Source organism: Opisthorchis viverrini (assembly GCF_000715545.1).
Source record: "Opisthorchis viverrini unplaced genomic scaffold opera_v5_68, whole genome shotgun sequence".
Lineage (NCBI taxonomy): Eukaryota > Metazoa > Platyhelminthes > Trematoda > Opisthorchiida > Opisthorchiidae > Opisthorchis > Opisthorchis viverrini.
The window spans coordinates 1,678,392-1,689,169 of record NW_008751724.1 but is presented as its reverse complement, the minus strand read 5'-3'; the positions used below and the strand labels follow the sequence as shown (position 1 = coordinate 1,689,169).

The 10,778-nt window shown below is 47.3% G+C and overlaps 2 protein-coding genes across 2 annotated transcripts; one reads left to right on the top strand and one right to left on the bottom strand.

Annotated features, from left to right (window-relative positions):
• Positions 1-1,927: 1,927 nt before the first annotated feature.
• T265_04260 (hypothetical protein) lies at positions 1,928-2,854 on the top strand (the record flags this gene model as incomplete). Its single annotated transcript, XM_009168949.1, has 3 exons — positions 1,928-2,290; positions 2,327-2,617; positions 2,654-2,854. 3 exons carry the CDS (start codon positions 1,928-1,930, stop codon positions 2,852-2,854), a joined length of 855 nt encoding a protein of 284 aa, XP_009167213.1.
• A 274-nt stretch (positions 2,855-3,128) lies between these two features.
• On the bottom strand, positions 3,129-3,392 carry T265_04259 (hypothetical protein; the record flags this gene model as incomplete). The annotated part of the gene is made up of 1 exon (XM_009168948.1): positions 3,129-3,392. The coding sequence occupies one exon, from the start codon at positions 3,390-3,392 to the stop codon at positions 3,129-3,131; it is 264 nt and encodes an 87-aa protein (XP_009167212.1).
• Positions 3,393-10,778: the final 7,386 nt, after the last annotated feature.

The window sequence follows — 10,778 nt, the reverse complement described above, 5'->3', positions numbered from 1 at the left end:
ACTAGGAAATGCCCTAACCTGCTTGGTCTTCACTGCAAAGGATGCTCGTCAACTCCCGGAAAAGCCGAGCCCCTTAATCGCGTTCGGGTCAGACAATGTCCGTTAATGTATCCAACTTTTATCGGCAAACATTTCTACCTGGTGTGCCTTCGGTCACGCGACGATGACAAACTTCAGTCCGCTTGCTGTGATGCGGCCGTCACGATCATCTACCAACCAAGTGACCGCTTATCCCCGGGAATCTCTGGGTATATCAAGTAACAACGTACAAACGGGCGTTTTTCAGACCCCCAAAACCATTCGTTTGAGCCTCACGCCTTGTGTCACCCCACAATCTTGAATCTCATGGGATTATGGCGTTTCTATACGATGAAACATGCCAAACTATATCTGGCTGAACCCACTCCTCTCCTGCAACCGTCCATGTTAAATGTCCTAAAGGACCCGTTTTAGAAGCACCATTTTTTCCGATATTGTCGGTATCTTTTCACTCACACACAACGAGAGGCTCAGAATGCAGTCACTTATCAATTCACAAAACTCATTTTAAGCTACATGTACACACTCGTGACGCTTGTGGCGTTTGACTGTCTATACCGTCTGGTTTGTGCGAAACGAGCAATATGCACAGACACAACGCAAACATACCTGCATACAGAACAACCAAACAAAGTTCAGGCAACAACGAAAAACTGCAAAAAACACCAAACTCGGCGTATAGCCGTGCAGGAATTACGGCGTACAATCCAAGGACAGTCAGAAAATGCGTGTAACCGCTACGTCGGCGAGAGTTCCAAAAGAAGAATATTTCAATGAAAGTGGAGGCCCCACAGTCATGGGTACTTAACTCACAGCTTTCTCCTAATGTAAGTAAACGCGTCAATACTTCGATTCGAGGAAACTCAGTGGACGTCTTTGTCGTGCGCTGTGAGAATGGATTAAAAGACTTCATGAACCCAGATGCGAAAACTATTTAAGAATCCGGTCACCGTTGAACATGTCCTTCTCACTCCACCATAAAATACTGACCCAAAAAGTGTTTGCTGTTCTGTGGACTATCCGGCGCACTTTTCCCCGTATCACTAGCGTGGAGTTCAAGGGACTCTCCGGGGCCTTCGTCAGACCTCCCATTAAATACAACAACCGGGCTACGTACTCGAGACGCAAGAACGTCACTCTCTTATAACCTGTCCAGAGAGCTGCTGAGAAGGTAGCTGATGGCCGCAAATCAGTTTGCCGTGAAACGCGTCTCAAAGTTCCCGTAATCTTAGCCCTAGAATATCATCAACTCTGGAAGACCTAATACTTACATATGGCCTGTCCGAACTGGGTTTGGCTGACATGTTTTTTAACGGTAAACCAAAAAATAGACGGCCAAGACATGCTAGGTGGATTTTTGGCTCAGATTGCACACTTTCATTGGGCAGCAATTTTCTCCTTTCGGTTAGTTGGTGCACCGACTGCTGCATCTAGAGCCGAGTTCAAAGTAATTTTGGATGCTTTTGTATATGAGCCCTCGCATTGACAAGGATACTGCTCAGCCCCTGAAACCTAAAGATCGGTGGTTCTCTTTTTCCACTTGCATTTCGGAATAAAATCCTCTACCCTGTGTATGAGTCCATGAAATTCTCAGGGTACTGTGTCTATTGTTATAACTTGCTATCGCAAGGTCACGCGGGGTCGTTCAACCTCGCGCATTTTGGTCTGCTCCTTCGACTCTCGCTGTGATGGCTGAGGCTGTAGGTTTTCGGTTTTGTGCGTTGATTTTTTAGCCAATTCGTGTGTTGATAACCGGTGCTGCTGGCCAAATCGGGTATGCGCTGGCTGGAATGGTTGCTCGTGGGGACATGTTTGGCCCCCATAAAGTAACTTGCATTTTCTATATACTATGCTGAAGGTTATCTTACACCTCTTCGATATTCCGCCAATGTTAACTTCCCTTGGTGGCCTGCGTATGGAACTTGAAGACTGTGCCTTTGAAACGCTCAAAGATATTGTGGTAACGGTTGAGGCCTGTGAGGCCTTCAAAGATATCGACGTTGCATTGCTGGTTGGGGCGATGCCAAGAAAAGAAGGAATGGAGCGGAAAGATCTTCTGAAAGCAAACGTTAACATCTTCAAGGAACAGGGCAAAGCCCTCGACCAGTTTGCAAAAAAGACCGTCAAAGTTCTGGTTGTCGGAAACCCCGCGAATACAAATTGCTTAATGATGAGCAAGAACGCACCGTCGATTCCGCAAGAAAACTTCACCGCCTTAACACGGCTTGATTTTAATCGTGCAAAGTCACAGGTGAATTCCTCTCAGCTGCTTAACTTTCATGCCTAGATTGCACTCCGCCTTGGTGTGCCAGTCTCGGCCGTCAAAAATTGCATCATTTGGGGGAACCACAGCAACACCCAGTTCGCTGATGTTGCACACGCGAAGGTTATGTTACCCGGTGGTGAGAAATCCGTATATGAAGCTGTTAAAGACGACTCATGGATCCGTAACGAATATCTGAGCACTATTCAGAAGCGTGGCGCGGCGATTATTTCCGCCAGAAAACTCAGTAGTGCGATGTCCGCTGCTAAAGCAATAGTAGACCACATGCATGACTGGTGGTTTGGGACGAAGCCGGTAAGTTTTCCTTCCCGGCTGACATTTCGCTTTCAGGGAGAATGGGTAACTATGTCTGTGATTAGCGATGGATCTTACGGAGCCCCTCTGGATATCATGTTCAGCTTTCCTGTCGAGATAAAGGATAAAAAGTGGAAGATAGTCAAAAACCTTTCAATGGATGACTGGGCTAAGTCGAAGTTCAAAATAACCGCGGATGAACTAGTTGAAGAACGTGAAATGGCTCTGAGCACCTAGATAAGCATTAATCCGGTCACATTATCCTGCACTAGTTGTGTTCCTTGTAACCATTGATTATAAAATGATGCCTTTTATTAGCGATTGAGTTTTTGGTTTTTTTCGGGCATTCAAAGTCCATTTTCAAGACATTACAAGAAGATCACAATCGTATTGGTAAATTCGAGGTTTAGGGCGTGGGACTGCATGTCAACTTTTTGACGGCAGCGTCGTTACTCGAAGGGGAGTAATGAGTAGTTGATTTACAGCACGCTTGCGCTAGTCTGGTACTGTATTAGGCTGCATTGTATGTAGGATTGAATGCTGATGTGGACGGGTTATCCGCGGAAAAAGTTGCCAGGCGGAAATTGGTGTTACTACCGACTAGTACCGTCCCACCAGATTCGTGCTTGGTTTCCCGTAAATTTACATTGTGGCGCGGTTCATGTGAGGCCGCTATGGAATGCTCCGTTCCGCGTGACACTGGCAAGCCGTTGTGGCTACCCCTTCCGACGCTTTCGGTCTTCGGTGTGTCCCGTGTTACTCGATGACGGACCATTGTGGCAGCCCAGCGCTCTTATGATCTATCTAGCCACATCTGGGGAAAGGAGACTGTCTTAAACAACTGGGTATTATCAGTGAGAAGGGGATTGTGGTGTGTGCGGTAATCACAGGGGGTTTCATTTGACGCTGACCGTAACGAGGTTTTTAGCGTCACATCCTCCTCACAGTCGCTCGTGAAATGCTTCAAGTGGGACTCCAGCTGTTAGGGGCTGCGTTGACCAGATCTTCACATCCTATAGGTGTTAGGACAACGGCATACGTATAAACGACCCGCACTGTCAGTGCCCCTAAATTCCCTAAACTCATTCAAATGGGTTGACCAGTATGTTTTCGTTGATACCCTTACCCAGAAAGGTTGTGAGGATCATAAGCTGTACTCTCAGATGTGCAGGCGTGTGAGTATACGAAGAGCTCTCGAACCGATTCTGCACACAAAGTGGTATCCTTCAAGGGTTCCCGATCTCTATTCCTGTTCGATTTCGTGATCGACGCGATCGCGAACTCTGTTGTTCGAATGGTTGCTGACGAAGGCTTTTTCGATCTTGAATGTACAGACAGCATCGTTCGAAGAGGAAACGAAAGTGCAGGTGTTTTTGGGTGAACTGACACAAAGTTTAAGGCCATATTTCTTGGCATACACTCACTGAACACGCCCTTTACAGTCCAAGGAAAAGCACTGGAAGTTCTGAAGCGTTCCAAGTATTTTTGAAGTCGTGCTGGTCCCGATCGTAGTGGGATAAATGAGGTAAATGCGTGAATCGCTAAGGCTGGGGTCGCGCGCGGCTAATTTGAGACACTTATGGTGGCAAAGCGGTATGTCCCCGAATTTCAAGGGACACGCGTGTCAGGCTACAATACGGACTCTTGTTGTATGGCTGTGAGACGTGGTCAGTACGAGCAGTTGGGTTGATTGTTGGATTGGTTGTCTTGAATAGCCATTGCCTCAGAACTATAGCTCGTGTAGCCTGGTGTCGGCGAATCCGCAGGGACGATTTGGAAGCAATTGTTGGTTGTGCCATGGGGACTTCAATCGAAGAATGTGTCCAACACCGGAAGCTATAATGGTTAGCCATGTGTTGTGCATGCCGGACCGTCGTTTAACGAAAGGAGTGCTGTCTTACTTTTCCAATGCAGAGTGGCAGAGGTGATCGGTCTCTGACCTGGTAAAGTGAAATGAAGTCGATCACGGTAATTTTGGATGGCAGAATTCCTCCAAGACCACAGGGAACCCGGTCGGATTATCTCCAGCCACACCTTTCGAAGAAAGGGGTCAACCAGTGATGACCCTTGCGGAAGATTTAGAATGGAGCGACTCCACCATCGTCCCAGTCTTCAAAAATGGTGCCAAAACTTCATTCGACGACCATCGTGTCAGCTGCCTAGTGGCCGTTGCATCCAAGATGCTCTATGGCATTATTTTGCTTTGCTTGGTTGACCATCAGGAGAGACGGGTTTGTGAGAACCACGCTGGATTTCACCCTAGAGGATGACCGACTGCATGTTTACCTTTTGGCAAGTTCTTGGATAGAAGCACTCTTTCAAACATCCTACTTGTTCGTTCCTCTTGATCTCAGTTGCTGTTGACTCTTGCAATCGCCAGGAACTTTGGCAGTGTCTGCCAATCGAAGGTGTCTCTTCCAAATTTATATTCCTTATGAGGGCACCGTATGGGAACTCCTGTAGACACTTAGAGGTACATTGCAAGTTTTCGCCTGAGTTCACTTCCCCTGATGCAAGACAAGGCTGTCTTCTCTCACCTTTCGTCTTCAACTTTGCAAGTGAACTGCCGCTTGAAATTTCTCCGCCGGCCTCTAAAACCCCGAGGATCGAAATACTCCTGTAACGGTCGCTCAGAAACGTTGAGTATGCGAATGATATTGCTCTCCTTAGTTCGGATCCCTTAGAAGTGCAAACCCTCTTAAATAACTTAACTAGTTGCCGTACGGTTCGGTCTGCGCCCTTAACGTCCAGTGTATAGTGCTCCTACGTTACCCGGTGGGATAAAGCCCAAAAACCATACTTGTTGACGAGCCGATCGACGTGGCAGGCAAATCTGTCCACCTTATCAGTTGTACATATTCCAGTGGACTGGCTTGAGACGAGGATACTGTCCAAATTTGGGAGGCTAGGGCCAGCAGCATCAATGGCGCCGATATGTCGTCACTTTGTCATAATCGTCATCATGCGTTCAGCTGTAGCACCCGTTGGCTGACTGCCAAACCGCCCGAAGGAAGCACGAGGGCTGAGATACTGTCCAAACCTAGACATCCGCTTCAGCCGTCTTGTCATCATAATCAGCTATAAGAGCCGCGTACTATTCGTACAGTGATTGTTGCTGTCACAGTTCCCTTTACTAATGATTTGGAGAGGCGAGGTAGGTGGCTGTGCGTTGATATAATTAATGTGTAAATAGTGGAATTTTAAGTGGGAATATTGGGAAGGGAGCAATCCATTGAAGTCAATATCTTGAGTGCACGAGTGCCGTTGAGGGCGCGGCTGGGTTACGTCTGACTGTCTCTAATCATTGATGTGTCCCGTCTCGAGGTCCCCATCCAAAGAGACGACACAGCTAAGTTTGCTGGTAATGGCCTCCATACTTCGGTGCTAAGTCGTTGCTTGATCTTCGCTAACTCGTTTCCACTCTTTGCGTGGTTCTGCAAAAACAAACCTTCGAAAAAGTCGGTCGACTGGCATACGGAGCATGGGACCAAACCAGTTCACCCTATGGACTGTGATCAGTTCATCTACAATGGACGAGTTATTCCCTCCGAAAACCATTAGGCGTACTCCAGAATTACTGACCCGGTGTTTCCACCAGGCTTGGACAACGCTCCGAAGACGTCGATGGTGAAACGCTAGAACTCTTGACATCCTTGGCGCGCAGCGGCCAGGTTTCTGACCTGTATAATAATATGGAGCGCACCACAGCATTGTAAACTTGACCCTCGACGGATAGGCTAATATCACACCAAACAAACTGGTCTGCTACCTTAGTCGGCTCATCCACAAGCATGATGTTAGGATTCGAGCCCACCAACTCCTGCACTGTATGCTTTGCAGGTGTGAAATGCGCACCAAACCGTGGGACAGAGTTATTCAGATAGCACGATCGTGGTGTCAGATCCAAGAAGTGCTATGCTGTCTGGGTTCTTGACATCCGAGTGAATACCTCTTGAGAACTTAAATTCCACAGGCACTAGAAATCGTCCAGCTGTAGCACCTTTTCTGTACCTATTTGCCATGCCACACGAGGGCTGGGATACTGCTAGGCTGCCCAGGCCTAGACAAGGGAATTCGAGAAGCAGAGGTCGGGTTCAAACCAGGGACCTTCCGGTCAGTAAATTCGAGTTCTAACCACTAGGTCCATCTCACCCCTGCGACGGAGTTGAAGGGGAAAGGTGAAAGTGGACAGCCCTGTTTGGCACTACTTGATGTGCTGAACTCTGTCGAAAGCTTACGTAAACCCTTACACGTCCGGTTTTTAGCGTATAGTGCCTTAAGAATGGTCGATAATTTATGGGGAACATATTTGTTCCACAGGCGCTGCCATAGTGCCTGACGGTCCACATGGTCAAAAACAAATTTCAATCCAAGGAGGACAACTATTGTTGGTTGCTGGAAACAGTGTCGCTGTTCCAGAATCTGTCACAAGATGAAAATGTGATCGATGCTTTCTCTTGCAGGACAGAGCCCAGCTAGTTTTTCACGGACTTGTCTCTCTTTGTGTCTAGTCAACCGTCGAAGGACATGTCCAGAGGCAACCGTCGATGAAACGGCTACCAGGTTGATGCCACGGTGGTTTTCACACAGTGTCCGCTTCCTGTTGACATGTACCATATCGCAAAAAACAGGTTTGTCAGATGGGTCATCAAGGGTTCTCCGCTTTCTTTGAAAAGGTCTGGATATAAACCATCCTGTCCCGGCGCCTTGCAACGTTTCACTATGGATATTTGGTACTTTGTTTCTTCCGGAGGGCGACTAAAGTTTACATTACATTCGCCCGTATGCGCTGTCACCGGAGGCTGTGTTGCAGGATACCAGCTAAAATGTTCTTCGCAGTTCTTTCCAGTCGACGCTTTTGCGAGTGAATTAATGGGCCGCCTTTTTCATTTATCGTTTCACTGACAGCTGCCCTCCTAGAACCAGCTAATCGTATCAGTTGATATAGAGCACGGTTGTTTCCCGTAGCAAAACCTTTCTTCATCTCGCGAGCTTTCGATGTTCACTAGAGCTCTCAGTCTTTCCTTAGGCCCTTCACCATTTGGAGTCGACCAAGAGGTGGTAAGTGACCTGGCAACAAAATAGGAGACCGATAAACTAAGTCAAGTTGGAAACTGCTGCTCTCCTGTATAAGGACTCTGGGAGCCAACTGAGCAACGGTTAATGGCATTGGCGGGCGACTTAATCGCGCAATCAGTGGCGCTTGTGCACCACCCTTCAATGCGTAGTTGGCCAGTTCCCCGGTCGTGCGATCACCTCCAATGATCGGCTTTATCTCCCCTGCTCTCCCATTTTTTGTTATCTGCAACTGCAGCAGCTGGAACTAACGTACCCTTGGTACTTGGCTTACAGCTGGTAAACAAGACCGAGGTGATCCATCTTATGTGTTGGATGAGATGGCATTGACAATAGAGCAACACTCTGATTCAGGCCGAACGAACCTTTGTGCACGGCGCTACAAATTCCAGGTCACGAATGTACAATGTGCACTCATCAGAAGAACGCACAAGTGGACTGTGTTCACAGTGAGGTCAACACCACCCACAAAATAGTTAATATAAACGAGTTGGGTTTGGAACTAGGGTTTCCGCGTCATTGTGAAGAATCACAATCTTAACCTACATTGTAACGCACGTAACACAACACGCGGATGTACATATCCGGGTGCGTGCAGTCATAACGTTGGTAGTCCATTGAAGAGGATCCTGGACGATCTTTTTCTTTGGTAGTTTGATCCTTCACGAGGACCGTCACTAGGTGCGTACTTTCGAATCAAGCACAAGCAGAGATATAGTGACTGATGTAATAATCGTTGGAATCTGTGGAAAATATCCCACATCTGTAATGCTGCAATTTTGAAATGCGGTGTTTTCCATTCGCTCCCCACAGAAGTGCGGATGGAGGTAGACGTCGACCATCCTGATAGAGGAGCCGGCTGTGAGCTTCTCGCAAGTTTCAGTCCCATGACAGTTGGTCTCGGAGGAAACGAAATCCTCAATTTTATGACACCCGGTCTCCCTCCTCCTGTACTGTCATTTAAAGTACACATAGCCATTTGCTCCATGAGTACCGTAATTTTATCAGTGTGCTTCGTGTTCATTGGGGGGCGAGGAGACTTCCACTTGTTGATGCTTTTGAAATGTAGAAACTTACAGGGCACAAGTAATCTCCGAGTAGGTTTGAAGGACTTGCTGACTGTCAGATCCACTCAACTAAGTGCTCGTTTTAATCTGCGTCTGCTTTACTTGCGACTTTCTATTATCCTTTAAGCATGAGGTTGTAAAATGATCTAAAAATGAACGACAGTCTTAAATACTCTGTTCTGTAGATCAAACTAGTTATGTCGCATCAGTATGTGAAGTCACATTGAACGACTATTCCGTCAATGGGAATAAGACGCTTTTCGAGAGCTTCTGAGTTTTGCCAGTTTGTTGAACATCCCCAAAAGTTGTTCTTTTCTATGCGACATAATTACCAATTTTTGAGTGTGTGATTCCGATTATGAGTAGCCGCGTACTATTCGTACAGTGATTGTTGCTGTCACAGTTCCCTTTACTAATGATTTGGAGAGGCGAGGTAGGTGGCTGTGCGTTGATATAATTAATGTGTAAATAGTGGAATTTTAAGTGGGAATATTGGGAAGGGAGCAATCCATTGAAGTCAATATCTTGAGTGCACGAGTGCCGTTGAGGGCGCGGCTGGGTTACGTCTGACTGTCTCTAATCATTGATGTGTCCCGTCTCGAGGTCCCCATCCAAAGAGACGACACAGCTAAGTTTGCTGGTAATGGCCTCCATACTTCGGTGCTAAGTCGTTGCTTGATCTTCGCTAACTCGTTTCCACTCTTTGCGTGGTTCTGCAAAAACAAACCTTCGAAAAAGTCGGTCGACTGGCATACGGAGCATGGGACCAAACCAGTTCACCCTATGGACTGTGATCAGTTCATCTACAATGGACGAGTTATTCCCTCCGAAAACCATTAGGCGTACTCCAGAATTACTGACCCGGTGTTTCCACCAGGCTTGGACAACGCTCCGAAGACGTCGATGGTGAAACGCTAGAACTCTTGACATCCTTGGCGCGCAGCGGCCAGGTTTCTGACCTGTATAATAATATGGAGCGCACCACAGCATTGTAAACTTGACCCTCGACGGATAGGCTAATATCACACCAAACAAACTGGTCTGCTACCTTAGTCGGCTCATCCACAAGCATGATGTTAGGATTCGAGCCCACCAACTCCTGCACTGTATGCTTTGCAGGTGTGAAATGCGCACCAAACCGTGGGACAGAGTTATTCAGATAGCACGATCGTGGTGTCAGATCCAAGAAGTGCTATGCTGTCTGGGTTCTTGACATCCGAGTGAATACCTCTTGAGAACTTAAATTCCACAGGCACTAGAAATCGTCCAGCTGTAGCACCTTTTCTGTACCTATTTGCCATGCCACACGAGGGCTGGGATACTGCTAGGCTGCCCAGGCCTAGACAAGGGAATTCGAGAAGCAGAGGTCGGGTTCAAACCAGGGACCTTCCGGTCAGTAAATTCGAGTTCTAACCACTAGGTCCATCTCACCCCTGCGACGGAGTTGAAGGGGAAAGGTGAAAGTGGACAGCCCTGTTTGGCACTACTTGATGTGCTGAACTCTGTCGAAAGCTTACGTAAACCCTTACACGTCCGGTTTTTAGCGTATAGTGCCTTAAGAATGGTCGATAATTTATGGGGAACATATTTGTTCCACAGGCGCTGCCATAGTGCCTGACGGTCCACATGGTCAAAAACAAATTTCAATCCAAGGAGGACAACTATTGTTGGTTGCTGGAAACAGTGTCGCTGTTCCAGAATCTGTCACAAGATGAAAATGTGATCGATGCTTTCTCTTGCAGGACAGAGCCCAGCTAGTTTTTCACGGACTTGTCTCTCTTTGTGTCTAGTCAACCGTCGAAGGACATGTCCAGAGGCAACCGTCGATGAAACGGCTACCAGGTTGATGCCACGGTGGTTTTCACACAGTGTCCGCTTCCTGTTGACATGTACCATATCGCAAAAAACAGGTTTGTCAGATGGGTCATCAAGGGTTCTCCGCTTTCTTTGAAAAGGTCTGGATATAAACCATCCTGTCCCGGCGCCTTGCAACGTTTCACTATGGATATTTGGTACTT